Here is a 22,298-nt window from a genome sequence, read left to right as displayed (position 1 = left end):
GTAACTGTCTATTTTAATCTGTAAGAACAAACAATGTAAACAAAATGAGCAAACAGAAGCAGGCTTGTACAGAACAATTTGCAGTCTTGTTTTCCAGTGGAAGATTCCATGGACCACCCAGGCTTTACTCTAGTCCTTTTCTCAACCACGGAGCATCTAATTAAATCGCTTTCCATTCCTGACTCTAAGTGGAAGAGAGCCTACAGTCCTGTACAGTTTCTTTCCAGATGGAAATGCATAATTTAACAGAGATACAGCTGACAGGGAGAAGTGGGCCCAAAGCAGTATTAGCATTTGCCACAAGTTGCATTAAATTACCAGGGGTACTTAATGAAGACATAGTATAAAAAGAAGATTAAAGCCAATATTTAGTTTAAAGCCCCTTTTAAGATTGTACTGTGCCAGGCAACAAAAAACTCACAGTAAAACTACTTTAGTGATACCAAGAGTTGTTTGGCTTTGCTACACATGATCAGTAACAAGTCATGGCATTGTGTCCCATTGTATCCTACAGCTTTATTCCATATACACATACACTTATTGCTAAGCACCTTACATTATTTACAACATGAGGAAAGTGCTATTCAGAATGCTGTTTTGTAGATAGGGAACAAAACATGCAGACACTGGCTTGTCAGTGTCAAGTGAACCTGTTTCCCTTGTAAACCATGTCTTGTTCTCTATGCTTATCTTAAAAAAAATAGGACCAGAGAAAATTTTTGTCAGGATATCAGCTGTCTCATTTTTAGAACTGGACATAATTGTAAATATCCACATAAAGGAGAAAGTACATAGCAATGCAGAGTTGCTTTGCATTGGATGCTCCTTGAGGAGGCTGCAGGGTGTTTATGGAAGTAGCCTATAGGAGCGGGTGCTTTGGCTCCACTCCTGGCATACTGAGAAATATCCCAGTTTGGAAATTAACCCAGTTGATTATTATTCTGGACATAGAAAGGTAGGGATGCTGACAGCATTTGTGTAGCAACTCGAGTGTTTTGTCTGTGGGCCAGAACATGGGAATGATACCACATCCGACATCTGGACCTGAGAATACGTTCTGATGAGGTCTAGAGAGGACGAGTTCAGAAATCCCTTTGTGCCATCTCACTTCTGGGATACTTTAGTAAATGAAACAGTGGTATAATTTATGCAGGTTGAGAGCAGAGCAGGAAATTACTTTTATTGCTTCTCTTGGGCTAACCATGGAGTGCAACACAAGTCAGAATCATTACAGCAAAATACCCTGCATCTCTTTTTTGATTTGCTCTCTTCCTCTTGACTTTATGATGAGTCCAGCTCAGGGTCTCCTCCAAGAGGATGCTCAGTCCTGGTTTGTAGCTCACCCTGTGCTGGAGCAGACCCTGGGCTGCCAGTGCATGCAGACGAGGAGTGCCAGTTGTAATGGTAGATATGCAACTGGGGTATCTGAGTTGCAGAAAGGATGAAGAGGAAGGAAGACCAACTGTGTGCAGCCATCCTTTCTAATGAAATTCCTGCAGTTAAAAATAGCTAGTGGAAGCTGGCACTTCTGGCACATCCAGAGCGTCACCTTCCCAAGTATCTTTTTCTGGCCTGAGCTGTAGGAAGTTGCAAATGCAATCCACTGTGTAATAGTGCAGCATATTCTTGGCCAAACCCCTCATCTTTTTTTTCCTCTTCATGGTTAGCTAACAAATGTTATATGCCTCCCTTTCTTCTTTAAAACTATTCTCTGCAGAACCAAGTGTCATCCAGATTGTTGTGGAACATAACTTACTCTTCTCAGTTTCTTCACATCAGTTCTGGCTGTGGTGAGAGGGAAGGCAAACCTGGCTCTGTATCCCCTTGCCTGCCTAGTTGCCCAGAAATGCCAATTGAATAACAATGATATTGAACAATATCAGATTTCATGATTTCCCCCAACAGAGTTTTCAGTGCCAAGTAATTTTGGTCTCTACAGAAACCAGAAAGGTTTGAGTTGGACTGGTGTTATTGCATAATCAGGTTTTCAAAAGAACAAGAACAGAGAAATGAGAATAGTGGGGAAATAAGACTTCTTGCTTTTGTAAACTATAACCACAGAAAATGCCAGAAGTTGTATTTCTTATCAGGAATAAAGGAGTTAATCTTTAGTGGCCTCTCTCATGGACAGAATATACTTTACAACTTTCATTAGAGAAATGGAAGGAAACTAAAACTGTAAGTTTTGGTGATTTATAGCAGTAACCTATAGGAATGTCTTTAATAGCAATTTTACAGTTGAGTGCACTGATTTTGCCACATTTCTCAGGGTTTTCTTTTGTGTCTGTGTGTTTAAAGGTAGACATACAGACATAAACTCACCTATTGTAGAGAAAGTCATCTGTAGAAAAGCAGATTCCTGAATTCTGGCTGCAGTGTTTGTCAGCTGCCCAAATGTCTATAAGGAGTATTTGTTTTTATCCATTTCGAAGCACACAGAGATACAGAAATACAGGAAAAAGGTGAGGAAATTCTCTGGAAGCTTGTGTGCCATTGCTGGTATCTGTGATTTTGTTACTGAAATCATTAAGCAGGCAGTGTGTTGCTTGGAAAGATCAGTTTTACAGGGAATCTCAGAGAATGCCTTTCTGTCAGAAGCAGTGCCTTGGTGGTCACCTGCTGCTGAAAACCATGAGTGAGGTGTGGGAGCCCTGTTTTCTGCACTCCTGCCCCACAGGTTATGGGCAAGAGAATGAGTGGGTTAGCAGAAAACAATACTGTTGAGCAGAACAGCAGTTCTGGCTTGTAAGTCACATCTAACTGAAATTCAAGAGAGGAGATACAGCTTGAGCAGTCATTGAAACGATTACACAAACTCAGTTGGAAAAAGAATGCAGGGAGCTGGCAAGGGGACAAAGCTGGGGAGAGCTCAGACAAAAAACCTCCTGAAGTTTGGTGGTTTCTTTTCCTTTCCAGGATGTGTAGTTCAGAGGTAGGCAGGAGCAGTGGCCAGCCAACAAAGGCTAGATGCTGTGGTTTTGAAAGAGGCAGTCGAGCATATGGAGCTTTCGTGCAAAAAAAGAATGTGTTTTTGATCAATTCCAGGCGAGATGGCAGTTGTGTCATTCCGGGTGCTTCTCATCAGATTAGATGGGATCACTAAGAGTCCTTTGGCATTTTCAGTCTGAGAGAAAAAAACCACATGTGGCTAGTAAAATTGTCCGGCACAGATATTCCCTTCTTACTTAACTGTTAGGCTATGGAGTCCTGAAGCCATGTCAGCCTCATATGTGATACTGGGTGACACAGTTAGTGACAATTTGGCCAGTTGTCTCCCAGTTGGGGAGGGAAACCCACTGCCAGAATTTCCAGTGTACCATCAAAATACTGTGATGTATTTTGGGCAGAGCTTTGGCTGTAGTTCCATTTCATCATTAAATGATATTTGTGAATTAACACATAAGCATGAGTTTTGTTGGGACGAAAGCACAATTTGGCACAAATGTGACATGAATAATGAAAGGAATGAAGTAGTGCTCAAGGAAAGGAGATAAGTGAAGCTTTTGATTAGAGTAGGAGAGTATCTGCATGTTGTTGAGGCTTGATAAACCAGTTTGAGAAGTACAAATCAACCTTCTGAGGAGCTGCTATATTTAGCACCAGGCTTCAACCATGACTCCTGATTCTGTGGAAGTTCAAATTTTAGGGAAGGTGGATACAGCTTCTTATAGCATGTTCAACTGAAAGTCCGTCTTCTGTCTATGAGTGGTGATGTCTGCGTGCTTCCCTGTTGTTGACATATTGTGGTTTATAATTTTGCAAGAGTGCCACTGGAGAGTTAGGTGTTCAGATGAAGCGTAATGAGAATTTTCCAGTACTGCATTTTGTATGTGATACGTTTTTTTATATGCACTGCAGGGGAGTGGGGAGGAGGAAATGTGTGGAGGATTTCTTCTGCTGTTTCTGAGTTTCTGTATGAGGTATGAACTTCCAGATCAAATGAAAGGAGGTCACAGATCAAAGCTCAACTGTGGAAACAGGGAAGAAGCAGGTAATAAAGGCAAAAGTGAACTCAAACAGAAAATTTACACAGAAGTGTATCACAAATTGAAAAATTACATGCTAAAATATCTATTGCCCTGGTAGCATAAGAATCAGAGTAGGGGTGAATTGTTTGGCTGACAGAAATCTCACAGGTTCAGCAACATGGATCTGTTGTTTTCAGAATGGTATATGGAGTTCCTGGTTCAGTGCTCTTACTCCTTTGTGTAAGAAAGAAATAAATTAGTCACTTCTCATTAACGCTCTCTGGAGTTGAAAGAAGTTTATATGAGCATCATCACACTGAATTGTTTCGATGATTCAGAAAACGGAGAGCTCCCTGTGGGTGAATACTTTGTTGGCTTTCTGGGGTTAGACTAACAGTCTACTACACAGAATAACTTTGTTCCCCAGTGCTGAGCAGCATATTCCAGTGAATATTATCCAGGAGAATGTAGCTCTCTTGTGATCTTTCCCAGACTTCAGTGTGCACTAAGAGAAAGCCATCACCTCACAGATACCTTGCAGTATTTTTCTTGTAAACAGTGAGGTGGGAGCTCCTCTGTTCTGATCCTGATTGAGAGTCCAGCAGGGCTGTGGAGGTCCGCTTAATTAATTTGCAAATCTCAGTTTTAGGGTTCCCAAGCTGTGCCTCACTTCCAAAGGATGGGTAGCTCATGTGACTCCTGTTAGTCCTTGAAAGATCTGGAGCTTTGGGTTCAGCCCACAGATGTCTCAAAGTGGGTGTTCTTAACATCCTTGATCTTAAGTTGGGTTAATTTCCCATCATGTGAAATTAGAGTGCTATTACCTGCCTTCAAACTAGATGTTGTATATGGGCTTTGAAATGTAAAGCAGATACTTTCATCTGTGCTTTTTAGATGACATACAAATTAAAAACTGCAGAGTTGTGAATGTTGTATGTTTTATTTCCAACATTCACCACAAACCAAACATTTCAGGGGAATTCATGCATCTGTAATGCTTGTCACTGTTCTTTTTAGAAACAGTGCATAACTTGATGTAGTAGGATGTTTCAGAAAGGAAAGAAATTGCTTGGAGGAGGCCTTGTATTGAGATTAATCTCTCAGGAATGCAGGGGGTTAACGGTCAGGCTGATTAATCACTGTTAATGACCCATCAGGAAATCTGTCAGGAAGTGGGTAAAAATTCCTGATGGCTGATGTGAAGCATTGTGTGGTATGCTTTGGTTTTGATGTTTCCCAACTGATAGTCTACACGGGGTGTAGTTAAGTTACCTTTTAAGTTCTCAGGACATGTGAAGGACCAGATGATATGATGGCCTTGTTCAACTTGAGTAAGTGAGCAAGAAACTTTCCCAGTTCGTGGCAGTGCAAGTACACAGCAACATAAATGCAAGAAAGTCAAGGATTGCTCCTTTCCACAGCTTCCCAGAACAGAGTCTGGTAAAGATGCAGAAAGGAAGCGTGATCATTCCCTCATTCCTCCAGACTGAGTCCACAGGGTATGGAGGGAAAAGTGGAACAGGCAGCTTTCCCTGTGTGAGCAAGGAGCCAGAGTATTAAGACTTGGATACACAACTGAGTTAATGAATTGCCTGGTGTTGACTGAGGGTGAGGTTTCACAGTTGGCTCAAGCTGATCCAAGATCATGCTGAAAGGAGTGTTTCTAACCTCTTTCTCCTTTGCTGTGGACTAGCTATCATGTGGTAATACAGCAACTTGCTGATCTGGGTGGAAACTATTGTTTCTTGCACAGTGTTGGCTGGCCCAGTCGTCAGAAGGATCAGAGAACTGATCTGTCTCACTGCTTGGCCACACAAGTGCTAAATCTGATGTAGGGGAGGGCGTGGGAACACCAGACAAGGGTAAAAACATGAGTGGGGACTGAGCCTTTCAGCAGTAGCATAACCATGGATTGGCTTAAGCCTATTATGAAACTGCAGTCTGAATCACTGGAATAAAGAGTGCAGTGTCAACCTACAGGGAATGCAAATTAAAATGTGTTAGCTTACACCTCCTGCCGTTGTTAAACACTGGCTGAGCTCAGCCATTTTGCACATGGCTGGGAGGAAGGAGCTACGGTGGGACAGCATCTTAACAGATCCCCATGGTGCCTGGAGTGTGCAAACCACATCAGACAGCACTGGGTGGAGGGGTTGTGGAGAAGGCAGAGGGGTAGAAGAAAGGAAGAGACAAGCACCACTATCTTGATTCTCTCTCTGTATTTTCCTTAGGCTTAGGGTAACATCTACTCTTTCTTTGTGACAAGACTGCAGAAACACCCAGTTACCAGAGGACAGATTAGCACAGTAATAGAGTTGGGGATCTAGACCCTAAAGCTCTTGGGTAAAGTGTGCTTTTCCTAGTTCTTCTTTATTTTCAAACCAAATAGCTTTGCAGTGCTATCTAGTCAGTACCAAAAGCCTAACTTAGATCTAGCAAAGCAAGCCCTGCTATTGATTTGAGTTCACTTGGTTCTTACTGCTGAATTTGGTAGTTCCCAGTTAAAGACTTCTTAACACTTTTTTCTGGCTCAAAATTCTGTGCAAAGATACAGGAATAACTGTGTTGGTGGGAAATCTCTTTGTAACTTTCAAATATTTCATGTTTTAGGGGTTTATAACAATAGGTCTTCTCCTTTAAGCACAGCTGTGCAGAGCCACACCAGTATCTGCAGGGTGCCTTACAAAGACAGCAATGCTTCCACACAGGATTAGCAACCCCAGACACTGTGGGAGTAATCACCCTTGTTAGGCCTTGATTTTAGGAAACCATTTGAAGATAGTCAAATTAGTTTAATTTCAGAAGAGTTTCAAGATAGTGGAGTTAATTTAATTTAAAGATTGTCTTGATTTAAACTGCCAAAATATCTTTCCAGTGAAACATGAGGAAATATGTGGGGAGGAAAATATTAATCTCCCAGAAAATAATTTTAAAAGGTATTCCACAGGCAAATAAATGCAGAGGTAAAAAGAAACAAAACCAAAAAAAACCAGCCAGGAACATTTTCAGAAATAAATCATTCTCTATCACATAGAGGATAAACATAGGTTCTTTCAGGAAGAAGGAAATCATAAAAAACCAAAAGCTGCATAACTGATTCAACCACTCTGAGTGGGGTTTTCATGGCAAGGTTTTGCTAGTGGGGGACTACAAGAATGGCTTGTCTGAAAGCTGCTGGAAGCTTCCCCCAATGTCCCATAGAGCCAATGCTCCACAAGGGACCCAGCACTGGCCAAGGCTGAGCCCATCAGTGATGGTGGTAGCACCTCTGGGACAATGCAGTTTTAGCCCTTAAGAAGGGGTAAAAACAGTGCTGTGCAACAACAGCTGGAGAGCAGGAGAGAACATGTGATAGAAGCAATTGTGCAGACACCAAGGTCAGTGCAGGAGGGGCAGGAGGTGCTCCAGGCTCTGGAGCTGAGATTCCCCTGCAGCTTGTGGTGCAGCCCATGATGAGGCAGCTGTGCCCCTGCAGCCCATGGAGGTCCCTGGGGTGCAGAGATCCACCTGCAGCCCCAGAGGAGACCCACATTGGAGCAGGTGAATGCCCAAAGGAGGCTGTGACCCATGGGAATCCCATGCTCAAGCAGGGTCCTGGCAGAACCTGTGGAGAGAGGAGCCCACGCTGTACTAGATGTGCTGACAGAACTTGTGACCCCATGAGGGACCCACACTGGAGCCACCTGTTCCCGAAGGAGTGAACCATGTGGAAGGGACCCACTCTGGAGCAGTTTGTGAAGAACTCTTGCCTGTGGGAAGGACTCATGTTGGAGAATTTCATGGAGGACTGTCTCCTGTGGCAAGTACCCCAAGCCAGGAGCAGGGGAAGAGTGTGAGGAATCTTGCCCCTGAGGAGGAAGGAGCAGCAGAGAAAACATGTGGTGAACGGACCACAATCCCTATCCTCTGTCATCCAGCGCTGCTGTGTGAGGAAGTAGAGAAATTGGAAGTGAAATTAAGCTTGGGAAGAATAGAGGATGGGGGAAGGTGTTTTAAGATTTGCTTTTATTTCTCATTATTCTACTTAGATCTGATTGGTAATAAGTTAATTTCCCTAAGTCAGGTTCGTTTTGCCTGTGATGGTGATTGCTCCCTGCCTGTGTTCCAATCCACAAGCCTTTTGTTTTATTTCCTCTCTCTTGTTGAACTGGACAGGGGAGTGGCAGAGTAGCTTTGGTGGGCACCTGGTATCCATCCAGGGTCACCCTGCCACACACTGTCATTAAAGGATATTTCATTCCCTGAGCATTTCAGCTGAAATTATCCCTTAGATGAGACATAGACCTTAATGGCTCAAGACTATCTGAATATATCCAAAGGCTGTAAATGCTCCTCCAGTTCTACTAGTAACCTTTCATCAAAGCACAGCCCAGGGATTCTTGTAGGGAGGCATAAGCTTTTCCCACTTGTGAGCAATGGATAGTGAGTGCCTTTGCTGACAGCTATTTTTGTGTTACATAGGGCTAATTTGCAGTTCGGGTACAGAGTAGGCAGAGGTACAGCAAGGAATGTTGAGCAGATGTGACAGAGCGATAACATCCTTAGCATAATCCAGTATCACACAGTTGTGGAGTGCTATAAATACAGCAGGAATTCTCCAAGGCCCAATTCCTTCGACAGAGTTGGGCATCTCTGCATTGCCATGGATGTAGACTGCCCTAAATCAGCGTAATCCTCGGGCTTCATTCATTTGTGCAGTTCTGTGAATGCTCCTTGGAGGCTATAAGCATCATTGTGAGCAGTGTTACTGGTTCTACATTATGAGACAGTTTTTGACAGCTTTTGGATTGCTGTTTTGATTTATTCACTGTGTGAAGAATTCACCATTACAGGCAAAACATTTCTCTTGTACTGCTGTACAACATCCTTTTCAGGTGTTTCTTTGGGCCTTGGTAACATGCTCTTACAATGTATTTAATGGAATGAATCCATGTTAATAGCCAGACTGCACAAGGACTGTAACTTCTTAAAAATCATCTGAGAAAAGTTTTCTGAGGTTCACTAACAACGTCAGATTTCAGGAGCCAGAGCCCTCGCATGTTCTTCCATGGTTGCTGTTGCTCTTGCCCAGGAGGACAGGCTGGGAGGGCAAAAGCTGAGCAAGAGATTGCCCTGGAACAAGGCAATGCGACTGCTGCCATTCTGTGAACTGTGGCTTTTGGCTTCTTGGCCTCCAGATTCTTTTGGTGAGCAAGTCATCTTATTGTATAAGTGAAATGCAACCTAACAGTCTGTGCATGATGGATTGAAAAAGGCTTTACATGCTGGAAAGGCTGTTGAACAGTATAGTTTCCACTTACAAAGCACTTTCCTTAAAAAGCTTCTCAGGGCAGCATCGTTTAAAAATAGTTATACTAAAGTTGTGAACCAGCTTCTGACAAATCAGGACTAACAAAAGCTAAGGTATAAATAGAAGTATTTTCATGGGTTTTCTCTTCTCTGGAGGCACAGAATCTCAGTCAGTGCTGGATTGTAGGAAACAAAAATGCCCTTTTCCAGACACACAGGAAAACAAGGACCTTACAGACTAGTGGCGTGGAATATAAATAGGTTTTCAAAACTACTTCAAAACCATAAAAATTAGTCAAAACCCTGACATTTGTGTTTAAGAATGAGCCACACCATATCAGACAAATTTTTAATCCAGTTCTTTATTTTATTTCAAACAAACTAGCATCTCTTGCTTTACAGAAAGGTTAAATACATTATACTTTCATAATTATGGAATGAATTGTCTCCAGGCACTCAAGGATATGAGGATTATCTCAAAGTCTGCAGTGTATTAGAATTCCTGGAAGACAAATGCTGAAGAATGTAAAATATTACATACTTTGTATTTTGTCAGAGGACACTCTCATGCACCTTACTGGTCATTTTCAAATGAATTTTTTTTTTTTTTGTGAAGTAGGTTAGAATTATTTTTCTTAGAGCAGGTTTTGAAACAGCTAAATGTAAATCTATTTGCTATTCCAGTGTTTGTGTACTCTTGATTTTACTCCGAGCCTGTTCCTTCTAGTGCTCTGTGCCAGCCTTTTCTGAATCTACCAAACCCAATGTAGTTTAGTCCACAATACCAAAGAAGGAAGGTCTGTTTCTGTAAGCCAAAAATAGTTCTTACTGCAGTTAACCTTGCAGCTGAACCAGTTCTGCTATTGCTCTTTTAGTCATGTTTGACCTGTCATGTCTGCACAGACCAGAAGCAAGGCTGAGCAGGGTATCTACATAATCAATCTGATGCATGACACTGTTCTCAGTGCAGCAGCTCCTCTGCTGAAAACACCCTCCTCACAAAACGTTCACTTACCAACAACTGAATTTATGATACCCTTTGGGTCTGTCATAGCTGGGCTTTGCAGATACTGACTGCTTCAGTCTATGCATGGGAAGTGAGGATTTCAGCAAAAGTTTACTGGCATCAAATCCTTCTGTATATTCTCCAATCACCCTGTAATCTTTTTTTTTCTCTTGCAAAAAAAAATGCTAGGGGGCCTTTTTCCATTCTGGATGGGAGTCTGCTGTTCTCTCCTTTTTCTGCTTTTAGAGCCATTTATCATTGTTCAGCCACGCTGAAAGGGAGATCCCCAGCCATCTCACAACCTCAGAGCATCACCCATGAGCAGAGAGCCACAGTAACATTCCAGGGAGAACTTACACTCCATCTCACTGGCATGCAGACTAAGACCTGGGTGACACGTGGTTAATCTTTTTTTGTTCCTATAATCAACAGTGCAGCAATTATTAAAGAAAAAAAAAACAAGAAAGACAGTATTCTGCTCCATGCTGCTGCCATTTGACACCAAATAGTCTGAGTTTTACTCATTAAAATATTTGGCTACTTCCACTTCCAGTGATCATTGTAAAAAATGTTCTTCCTGCTAGAACTACAGCAGAACAGATCTGCATGCTGAAATTCTACTCCTGTCTGTAACAAGAGCACCAAAATAGCTTTAATAATTAATCATGCAGTGATTAGATTACGAACTCTGAGATGGGATGGAGATTTTTGTATTATGCATCAGACAAAAGACACTGGCAATGCTTAACTAGCAGTCACCTGCTCCTGCTCCACCTGCCATTGTGGGAACACTCCGGAAACCAGAAGGGAGACAAAGGCCCAACAGAAATTGATAAAAAACCTTCACCTGCCCCTGGTATGTTCAGGAATACAGAACTGTTGAAACAGGTGCTGCTACAGCTGCATGCAGGGCTACAGCTTTGCTTATTAACTTGTCATTTGCCAGGCCATGCTCTCCATTGTATCCTGCTGGTAGACAGCATTCAAACCCCAGGCCAAGCAAGAGTTAAGCAGGGAGTTTTCTGACTGGGAACACCAATGCAAACAGCCACTGTGGCAGGGCTGGGCAAGGAGAGGCCAGGCCTGGGGTAGGGCCCCTATCCTGTGCTCACCCCTGTTAGGGTCCCTTGCAGTGCCCACACTGTTCTGCCCTGTCAACCGCTTGCAACATTAGAAACAAATTTCTGTGGAAGTGGCATTGTTTCGCTGGAATGATATTATATGCAGCTAATTTCAGGGCAAGTAAGAGTTCAAGACTGAGAAACACTAGTAGTCAAAATTGGAATATTACTTCCTAGTCTCAACTTCCATTAGAAATTTTGCTGAGCTGTTTTGACCAACTTTTTCTAGGCCATTTGCTCTTGTCGCATGACTCTTGGGGCCTATTTATTACAACTACAGAGGCAAAATCTCTCGGGGAGGTAGTCCATATGCTGGATCTGGAATGAAATAAGATAATACTGGTGTGTGTAGTTTAATGCCTTCACTAGTATAAAAGTATGATTTTAAAAAGGACCTTAGGACCAGTTTTATGGTACCAACAAGAACTGCTATCAGTCTGGCCTTAGAAATCAAGCCAGCTTTAGGGCAGGAGGGGGAAAGAATGGTGTGGACTGAAAGGAGCAAATCAAGTTAAACACAACCATCAATCAAGTTAAATTTTGCCAGTTGCTAGGGCCACTTCATAGCACTAAACATCGCTAAACAACAGTTATTGTTAAAAAGCACTTGGGAGGCAAACAGCTGTCACTCCCTGCTGACCAGAGCACAACCAGCAGTATCTGGGCAACAGGGTCAGAGCAAGCTGGGGTATGGCTGATGCCCATGTGGGACAGATGTACTCCATGCTTCCCGAGGACTCCCACGGGGCAGGCAGGGCGTGGCTTGGGAACGATGGGTAGCTCAAGAGAGCCATGACTGGCAGAGCTCCGGGTGAACATCACTGTCCTCATCCTCCATGGTCAAATTCAGCACAGGTGGCAAAGCTTGCCCCAGGAATAAGAGTGATTTATGTGATAGACACAATGATAGTTTTTAATGACACTAGGACCTTTGAATAAACAACAGCTAAGTTCTGGAAGTGTCAAAACATATCCCTCTGTAACTAGGAATTTACGTACACCAAAAGCCACATGGCTTATTTTTTTCCCCTTTTCTCTGCCCTTTCTACCACTGACCTTTATAAAAAACAGAAGTTAAATAAGAGAAAAATAGCTTTAATGAAACATCCAGGTTGAGAAATCAAAAGCAGACACTCCAACAACAGGAAGTTTCAAAAGCAGTGTTTATAACAGCATCTAGCTGAGCTGTGGATACTTGCTTTGCTTTTTCTTTTAAGTTTTAAGCCATATTATACTGTGCACCTTGACTCAGCAGCTGGGCACAAGGATAGTATTATGGCATTAGTTTAACTTTGCAAGATTTCCTAGGTATAGTGTACTGAACTCAACCCCTGAACAATTTCCTGACCCCTGCAATCAGTGCTGCAACTTGTGTCTTTCCTGTAAAGGCATCTGAATTGTTTCCCTGTGCAAATACACTTCAGCTTGTTTGTTATTTCATTCTAGGGCGCTGGAGACAGTTTTGTGGGAGCACTGGCCTTCTACCTGGCCTACTATCCCAAGTTATCCATGGAGGAAATGATCAGGAAGTCTAACTGCGTCGCATCAGTGAGCGTCCAGGCACCGGGGACACAATCTTCATATCCTTACAGGAAGGACTTGCCTCAGGACCTTTTCTAATTGATTGTCTAGCTCGCTGTACTGATTTTATCTCATACCAGACAGAATTATTCTCCTGACTGCAATGAGGTTCTCCTCTGCTGACTGGAAAGGCCAGGAGAGTCTCTTTGCTTCTTATTTCAGGAATCCTGTGTGTTCCTGTCCTTCAACAGTAAGATGGGGTGGGGGTGGTGGGTCTTTCAAACACAGCACAGCAGGTCTCTGGCCCCACACAACCCTGTGGCCATCCCACAGTGCACTCTGCTGAATGAACTACATGAAGTTTACAGGAAAACACCTGGAGGGTATTTGGCTCCTGGCAGTATTTTTACTTGATTTTATCAGAACTTCTGATGTGAAATGGCAGCACATGAAGCAGAGCATTAGCTTTGAGACTGCAGCTTCAGTGCTCAAACACCAGGGCCAGTGCTTGCCTCACAACAAAGCCCCATACATCGAGCCTGTGCCTGCCTGTGCCCACGTGCCTCAGGTGTGGCACTGCACTCTGTGCTTCCCCACACTCAGGAAGGTCCCTCTAACTGCAAATAGGACAGGACTGCTACTGAGGTAAACTTTGAAAAATGTTTCTAGCCACGTTGCTTTAAATACAGGCCAGCTAATTAAGGAAAAAAACCCAAACCCACAAAACCACAAGAACATCAGAGAACTACATTGTCTGTTTTCTTCATGTTTGACAAAAACCCAGGGAAGAAAAACTCATCCTACTAACCTGGCTGAAAATAATACAGGCCTGTAACCATAGTAATAGCTTATCCAAAAACTCATCTAGGTTCCCATTCCTTCTTTCCTCAGGAGCTGGTGCACTATTACCCCTCCAAGTAATGGCACCAGCTCGTGATCACTACTGTCGCATCTGTGGCTGGTAGGTTAGAAAAACTTGCAATCCTGCCATTGAATTCCTGCTGTGGAAAATGTTAATTTTTATTGCTTCATAAAACAATAGTTCCTTTGAAGATTACAGCCTCTTTCACAATAGAAAACACAGACAATGGGATTTTCTATTTAATTTTTTTTAATTGAGCACTGTAAAAATAACTCAAAAGATAAATAAATGTTACTGTGATGATCTATGTCCAGACATTAAGAATTTTCTCTCTCTACATTGTTTTATTCACAATGGCCTTCAAATCACAGGAGACGGTGATCCCAGTTCATTTCCTCTCTTTTCAGCCCATATTGCTGGATTTCTGAATCAGTGTTCACCCCATCCTCCCCCCAGACCATCCTCTTCTCATGTATAAATCAAGTCTAGTCATTGTTCACACAGAACGGATTTTTCTCTTCTCTGTGAAGAGGACACGTTGTTTTGCTACAGGAAAAAAAAAAAAAAAGAGAAAAAAGAATCCGTTAGATGCCTGAAGTGTTAAAATTCAATTCAACCAGCCCACGTTCCTTTTCTCCTGGCTGCCTTCACTGCTTAAATGAATGTGGAGCAACTGACTGGCACAGCACTGTTGTTAACCAACTCTTGAAGGAGTTTAGTGGTGCTTTCACTTTACCACATGTAATTTTTAGCTCCTAAGATGTCCACTTTTCCTCTGTCAGAATAAGTATCAGGATGCAAGTGACTGAAAACACTCAACAGCTGCTCTGTGTGTGACTATTCTGAGTCACAGCTGTTCAATGTAGGGACAAAAATAGGTTCTTTCTGCTTTCTACTACTCTTCAACTCCAGAGCCCAAACAACTACAGATGATGAGCTGGATCCAGTTGGCCTCACAGGCTGACTGAGAAGTTAACCAATTGTCCTGCTGATCTCTCAACGAGACACAAACTGGCCATGACCACAATGACTGATGCAGGTGTTTGCAAAAAAAAAAAAACAACCTGCAGGGGCAAGTTAAGCTTAGTCAATACATTAATGAAAAACAAAAATTACAAAATAAATCAAAGCAAAGCTTTACTACGCCATCTGAAAATCAACACTTTGGTTAGTTTCATTATATGAATTCCTTTGAAAGCTATGCGAGAGCAATACACACAACAAAATCTCTTCTCCACAAAAAAGTTTCGTTTTAAGAAATACTGCAGATAGTACAGATTCTGTTGCTGCAATTGGGAGGTAGTGAAACTTGGGCAATCCTGCAACTACTTCACTTAAAAGCTTCATTCTGTGGATGTCCCAGGTTTCTGAGAAGTATAAAATATAAGGTGAAAACACATGCCAAGTGAAAATGCTTCCTAACATATTCCTGATGTGAGTTGTTATCTAGACTCAAATTTACTTCCCTTCACACATGCAACACTTTCTCACATCAATTTCTCACTTGTGTTCTACTACAGGCTACAAAGATCAAAGCTTTCTTCAGCAACCTACTACATGTTCTATCTGAGTTCTTCTCTTTCTTCACTTCCCTACAAGTTGCAAAGCTTCGGGAGGATCACTCTGCAGGATGTTTCAATGGAATAATTTATTTTTCTTATTCAAGGATATAATCCCAGAGATCTCCAATTCCCCTTCTGTGTGGAATTCAAAAGGAAAGTCACAACCTCTGTCACCTTTGATAACAGCATATTGCTTCTCTGGTGGTTTCTCTCACCTCTCAAAGCTCTTGAATGTTAGCTCTGAGAATGAAAAGGTAGTCATCTAACAAGAATATAATATTTTAAGAAAAAAAATAAGCTTGAATCACATAACTACTGGCCATGCATTATCTACTTAAAGCTGTTTAATACATTTCTTATATTCTACAACTTTAAATAAGCCTTTTATGCATTAGCTACACCATGTTATTTCTAATATAGTTTGGTTTAAATTCCAAGTTTACCCACATTAAGCTTTTTAACATTAAATTCAGCTATTTAATGCCAACAACAGAAAATTGAACCCTTAGTCACCTTTCAAAGAGCTGGGTGAGCAAAAGGCAGTTTGGCAGGTGCTATAACCTGTCCAACAAATCAGATTCCTAAACTGAGGAAATCTGCAAGGACCAGGGGAACATAAAAGAATCCACTAACTGCCATCTGGAAAGTGATATCATTTGTGGAATTGGAAGAATCTGTGCCTATTTCTTTAGAAGAAAAAGTCCATTTTGTAAGAGGTGGTTAAAATTTCTGGTCTAGAGCTCCCATGGCATCTTAACAGAACACTTCTGTTGATGCATGCTTTGCGCCTGCTTGTTGGAGGTAGCACAGTCTAGCAAACCACACAAAGAAACAGAATGAAAGAACTCCTGTGTCACTTGACTTTGCCAGTGACATGTGGCATGGCTGTCATCAAAGTTTCTGATGTGTCAGGCAAGTCATTACTTTGTTTCACTGCCACAATCTGTAAAATGAGGGTAACATTTACTTCCCACTGGAATGTCATGAAGAACAGCAACCCTACAGTCATTTGAGTATGAAACATGTTATGACATATTCTGCTAAGATGGGAAAAATCCTGTTGCATTCAAATCCTTTCCCCCACAGAGTCAGAGAAGCTCAGACAAAGCAGGCTGACTTCTTCCCCGAGCTCTTACCGATGGGATCGTATCTCAGTAAGACCAGTTTTTCCTGCAGTCGGAGTCTCCTGATGTTGAAGCAGTAGCCTGTCTCCGCAGCGCTCTTCATCCTCACCAGAATGTATCTAAAGTCACAAGGGATGTCTGTGTGTCAGTGCACAGGCACTCAGTGAGGGCTTAGCACATCTGCCAGGACACAGGCAAATGGACAAGCTTTCAGCACACACAGTTTGGCACAATCACGTGTGACACTTAATTTCAACTTCAGGGATGGGAGTATCAAAACTATGGATGCTTAACTTTTAACACAGACACTAAACCATAAGCTCCAGCATCAAGTTTAAGTAAATAATTCCTCAACAGGATACAAGCCTAGAGAGAAGTAGCTCCTCCAAAACACAGTGAGGTGGGAGGAATAAAAACAGGAGAGAAAAAAAGAAATTAGGAAAATCAGCATACATTTGAGTCACTATAGCTTAAAAGCGAAGGGCAAGAGAGGAAGGGTGATGGTAGTTAAAGACGTTCAGGCTGTAGATAACACTGTATCACAGACTATCACTTCCTCATGCAGAGAGGAAGCTAAGCAGATAGGCTGGCACAAGAGGTTTGCAAAAGGAGAAGCAGAACCCCTTGCACCATCCATCCTGCTAAGATACAGAGCTTGATACTAGCCCAGCCACGGGAACCCCCTTCCCCACTGGAGGGCTCTCGGTTTGCGGGGCAGGCTGGCAGCAATTGCGGTGTCCACCAAGCAGGAAACTGAGGAAGCTGCTCCACACCCCCAGTCTGGAAGTATGCCAAGTTCCAAGCAACTTCCCACACAGAGGGCATCTTCTGAAGTTTCAAAAAAATGTAAAACCCTTTAACCAGTCTGTAAATTACATCTTTCTCTTCCATTTCAATGAAGAGATGGGTACACCTCTGCATGTGGGCATTCAGTTCATTTTCCATTTTCCTGTATTTTCCTGTTTCTAATACAAAATGGTCTGTCAATATTAACTCAATCTTCCTCACTTGTTCAGCTCTGACCAGTGTACTTCCTTAAGCTCTTCCTTTTCAGCTTTGCAGTCTAATTTACTATTGAGTTCAAAATAAAGAGAAAGACACTGGATTCCTGCAGACAACTGACCGAGCATACTCTTGAGATTACCCCTGCTTGTTGTCCTCCCCTGTACACTACTGCAGGTGTGCTGCAAAGCTTCAGTAACCACAAAGACTCCTTTCCCTATATCTCACTCACTTCCTCAAAGCCTCTGTGCAGTTTCCCCTTTCTGGAGGAATCAGTGGCATCAGCATGACCAGGCCTTGTAATTCTTGTGCACCACACATTTGAGGCTAAGCCCATTCCAAACAATACATCTTGCTCAAAAAAAAATGACTCCCCTGTTAAGAAATGTAACAATGAGCTGAGCCAGAAAACAACACTAGAAAGCTGTTGGGGCACAGGAAGAAACCCAAGGGGAGTGGAGAAGGATGAATAGTATAAGAACATATTCCCAGAGTGCATATGGGACTGTAAAAGAACAGAAACATCGGGATAAAAAATAAAAGGGAGTGTGTGGTAGAAATCCCTACATTAGCATTAGTTACACCATTTTAAAAAGCTACCTTTTAACCTTGCAGAAACCTCCTGGTTTGCTGTGTTTGTTTTTATGAACAGATAACAGTAGAACAATGAGATGTCAAACTGCTCTCTGTCAGGCACATACTTGGGAAGTGCTTTCTTAATTTAAAAGGCTGACAATTGTGCAGAAATTCTGTAGCAGAAGAATCTGCTCAAATGTGGCAAGCGGTTGGTACTGGCTCTGCTGGGGGTAGATTCTTGAAAAAGCCAAAATACAGGAAATGTACCAAAGGCCATAGATCCCAGGCCTGTGTGGTACCAAGTATAATACACTCACACAGAATGCAACTTCTGGGAATGGGAAAGCAGAATGTGTTCACATAAATGTACCAGTTTAGCCTCTTGGATTTCTCTAGCTAATTTTCTTACAAATAGCATTTTGGATCCAAGTCAGTTTCTCCACATGATCTTGTTTCCTTGTGCCCATATTGTAAGGATACTGGTGTGCTTAAAGTGCATGTTCTTCCTTTCCAACCCTTAACACATTATCAGCTTTCTTTACAGGTCAGAGGACTGTGACTAATTTTCTTCCAGAGCCCACTAACATCTCTGCTGAGCTGGACTACAGAGCAAACTAAGATGCCCAGAGCACTGACTGCACCCTGTCCACTCCTCCCATATAAACTCAGGAATATGCTAAGCCTAGGAAGTGTTCTGCACTCTGGCTATGGGGAAGCTTCATGGCACCTGCCCAAATTCCACACCACAGACAGCAAAGACCCATGCTGCACCTTAGTTTACTCTCCGCAGCTAAAAAGGTATGACAGGTGAACAACAGGAAAAATACTTGGATAATTTATAGCCTCTCTTTAATCACAGAGCACAGAGGTGTGCTTCCCCCTGTGCAGGGTGCTTTGGAGGTTACTGCTGAGCTTAATGCAGCAGCCCATAGGACAAAACCTGCCTTTGCTGCAAGTTCAGAACCCATGGGAGAGTTTCACACCATTCTGTACTTACCTGTGAGAAGACACACATACAGAATGGCTGAGAGGAGGCAGCTAGATGCAAGGACTGCAATTCTCTCAGGTATATTAAAAAATTTAGAGAAGCTTAACACTTCACAAAGATACAACATACCAATAATCAAAAACTGGTGAGGAAAACCATCACTTACTTAGATTTGCTCTTGGCCACTGGGAGGTTTTTTTGCAGCATGGAGAAGAGAAAAACAGAAGAAACAGTTACCATTTTATCTTGTTTCCTTTATATGCAACATAAGCGTTTTCCATGGCCTGACTTTGCTATAGCCCCAGAGAGATAGTGCAAAGAGATTTACTGTCACGATAAAGCCCCACTCATTCTTCCACGTGCTGCCAGTTCCCTGCTGTTTCTGCCATCATGTCACCTTTATAAGTGCCTGTGCAAATGCATTGCGCAGCATGACAGGCTGCACTTGCTGCACCCTCCAGATGTTCTCAGTAAGTTTTCAGCTTCAGCGCCGAGTATGAATTCTCTGGGTGAATGTGAAGTTAAGACACGTGTGAGGAACACTGCTGGTGGAAACTGCAGTCCCAGCCTCCCGGACTTGTTCCCCCCCACTCCGGCTTCGGTTCCTGCTATGGCGCCAGCACAAGGGTTTGCATGGCCACAGCTGCACAGCAGGGAGCCCTTCTCCGCTGAGCCCGACCTTCCCACGAGGCTGGTTTCGGGTGCGCTGACCCAACCCACAGCACAGCACGAAACAGGCTGAATTGTTTTTCTGTCACCTCACAGTGAATTTAAAGTAATCATAAAACTGCAGCACAAATTCAAACCTCCACTTATTTTTTTTTTTTAAGCTAATCTATATTATGTCTGTGCAAGTTCTGTTTAGGTCACCCTGAGCTTCCTCCGGGGCACGCCGGGACGCCCCGCGGCCGAAGGAGGGGAAGGGCGGGGAAGGGCGGGGAAGGTCGCGGCGGCGCGGCCGCAGCCGAGGCGCGCTCCCGCCCGCCCCACAGCCGCCCCACAGCCGCCCCACAGCCGCCCCACAGCCCCCACGGCGGCCGCCGCCGCCCGGCCCCGCCGCGCCCGCGCCACTCACGGGCCGCCGCCGTCAGGAACATCGCGCCGGGCCCGCAGCCGCCCCGCCCCTTCCGCCGCCACTACCGCGTCCGGGGCGCGGGGCCGGGCCGGAGGGGCCGCACCGCCCGGGGGCGGGACGGCGGCGCTGCCGTGCCCGTGCCAGCGCCAGGGAGCCGGGCCGGGGGAATCCGGGATGCCCTTCGTGGTGTGCTGGGCTGCATCCAGCACAACCTGTGGCCAGCAGGCCGAGGGAGGTGGTCCTGCCCCTCCGCTCAGGCCTGGTGAGGACACATGCGGGGTGCTGTGTCAGGTTCTGGGCTCCTCAGTACTGCAGAGACGTGGAGCTGTTGGACAGTTCCTAGTGGAGGGCAACAGAGATGATTAAGGGACTGGAGCATCGCTCTTATGAATAAAGGCTGTGGGAGCTGGGCCCATTTAATCTAGAGAAGAGGAGAGTGAGAGGAGGTCTCACTAGTGCATATAAATGTCTTACAGGCGGGTGCCAAGAGGATGGTGCCCAGCAACAGGACAAGGTGCAATGGCCGTGAACTAAAACAAAAGAAGTTCCACCTCAACGTGAGGAAGAATTTTTTTACACTGAGTGTCAGAGGACTGGAACAGGCTGCCCAGGGATGTTGTGGAGTCTCCCTCTCTGGAGAGATTCAAAATCTTCCTGGATGTGGAGTGTGTTCTGAGTGATCTGCTCTAGGTGACCCTGCCTTGGCAGGGGTTGGACTAAATGGTCTCCAGAGGTCCCTTCAAATCCTGACAGTTCTGTGATTCTGTGATCTCCCCATGCAGCCCTATCCCGGCACATGCCGGCGGCCTGTCCATGTGTCTGGCAGTGGCACATGGCAGCAGGGCCAAGTGCAGAGAGGGAAATGCCTGGCCATGATGGCCCCACAGCCTGTGCCCTCTGGCTGGCAGCACATCCAGGTTCTGTCCCACTGCATGGGATCATACAGCAGTTTGAGCTGGAAGGGATCTTAAAGATCATCTCGTCCCAACTCCCTACCATGGGCTGGGACACCTCCCAGTAGACCAAGTTGCTCTGAGCCCCAACCAACTTGCACGTGGCTGTGCTGCACACTTCTCTTCAACTAAGACCCCCAAGTCCTTCTCCTCAGGGCTTCTCTCAATCTATTCTCTCATCCTTCAGTGCATTTTAGGCATTGGAATAGGTTGCCTAGGGAGATGCTGGAGTCACCATCCCTGGAGGTGTTTAAGAGGTGTCTGGATATGGTGCAGGGGGGGAGATCTAGTGATTTAGGGGTTACTGTGATAGTGCTGGGTTGATGGAATAGATAATCTTAAAGGTCTCTTCCAACCTCGATGATGTTATGATCTGCTAACCTCTGCCTACCTTTGTTCTCTTTTTTATAGAAAAGGCGGTGTTGCCACACTGTCAAGGTTCCCAAATCATTAGGCAACTAAATCTGTCAAAAGCCATGGGCAGGGACGCTCAAGGCAGGCACCAAAGCAAGTTTTCACATTCCTCTGACCTGTTAGATAATGACGTGTAATATAATACCCTCTGAAAAATTCACAGAAGGTCTGTGGCTTACTCTGCTTCCATCAGTTAGGTAAACTGTTATTGATAGAATTCAAGTCCTTGAATATTTAGCAATTACTAAGGCAAGAAAAATGTTAGCTTGGCATATTTAGATGAAAAACGAGACTTAGAATGTATAATAACATGCAGTTAATTCTATATTCTGTGGCATGAAAACAAGTGGCTGACCCTATAAAAGACTGCAGCAAAATGACAAGTGGCTGACCCTATAAAAGACTGCAGCAAAATGACATCTCCAGGAAAACACTGCTGCTTGTGTCAAGTGATATGTTGTTCCTTTATTTGATTCAATAATTTCCAAATACTTCCTCTTAATGATACAACATTTCAGTCTTTACTATGTGGCCTTCAGAAGTATAAATCTAGTAGTTATATAATCTGCCCATGAATATCAGAGTGAGAACTTGAAAACATTCAAGATGATAAAATGTGAGTGCTGTAAGACTCCTTCTCTTTGATCTGCATTATTGCCTCAGTCAGAGCACAGACTGGAAAGGAATGGGATTGCCAACCTCCTGACTTCACTGCCAGGGATATAAATCAACATTAAAGATAATCTCTAAATGAAATAGCGAGTTAAACATTTGTAGAAACACATCATCAAATAGAGGTTACTGCCTCTTCTTAAACCTCTTGCCTGTTGGCAAAAA

The 22,298-nt window shown here is 43.6% G+C and overlaps 2 protein-coding genes across 2 annotated transcripts in view; one reads left to right on the top strand and one right to left on the bottom strand.

Moving 5' to 3' along the window:
- The window catches only part of RBKS (ribokinase), a 71,972-nt gene extending 57,881 nt beyond the window's left edge, over positions 1 to 14,091 (top strand). Inside the window, exon 8 of the mRNA XM_066178461.1 lies at positions 12,831 to 14,091. Coding sequence (XP_066034558.1) covers positions 12,831 to 13,004 — 174 coding nt within the window. The 3' untranslated portion in view covers positions 13,005 to 14,091. The remainder of the gene's footprint in view (positions 1 to 12,830) is intronic.
- On the bottom strand, positions 14,006 to 20,177 carry MRPL33 (mitochondrial ribosomal protein L33). The gene is made up of 4 exons (XM_066178462.1): positions 20,095 to 20,177; positions 19,186 to 19,204; positions 16,466 to 16,572; positions 14,006 to 14,313 (listed from the first exon to the last, which is right to left on the bottom strand). The coding sequence occupies exons 1-4, from the start codon at positions 20,114 to 20,116 to the stop codon at positions 14,264 to 14,266; spliced, it is 198 nt and encodes a 65-aa protein (XP_066034559.1). The 5' UTR covers positions 20,117 to 20,177; the 3' UTR covers positions 14,006 to 14,263.
- Positions 20,178 to 22,298: the final 2,121 nt, after the last annotated feature.

This window comes from Chamaea fasciata, unplaced genomic scaffold, assembly GCF_029207755.1.
Source record: "Chamaea fasciata isolate MVZ Bird 193981 ecotype frontalis unplaced genomic scaffold, bChaFas1.0.hap1 SCAF_3, whole genome shotgun sequence".
NCBI classification, from domain to species: Eukaryota; Metazoa; Chordata; class Aves; order Passeriformes; family Sylviidae; genus Chamaea; species Chamaea fasciata.
Note: the sequence above shows the minus strand (reverse complement) of the source record. Positions and strands in the feature narration are given on the sequence as shown.

Excerpts from the sequence above, each read along its gene's own strand:
- MRPL33 (XM_066178462.1), bottom strand. The coding sequence starts at position 20,116 with ATGTTCCTGACGGCGGCGGCCC. Across the intron at positions 14,314-16,465 it reads ACTGAGATACGATCCCATCG|CAAAACAACGTGTCCTCTTC; the intron begins GTAAGAGCTCGG and ends TTTTTCCTGTAG.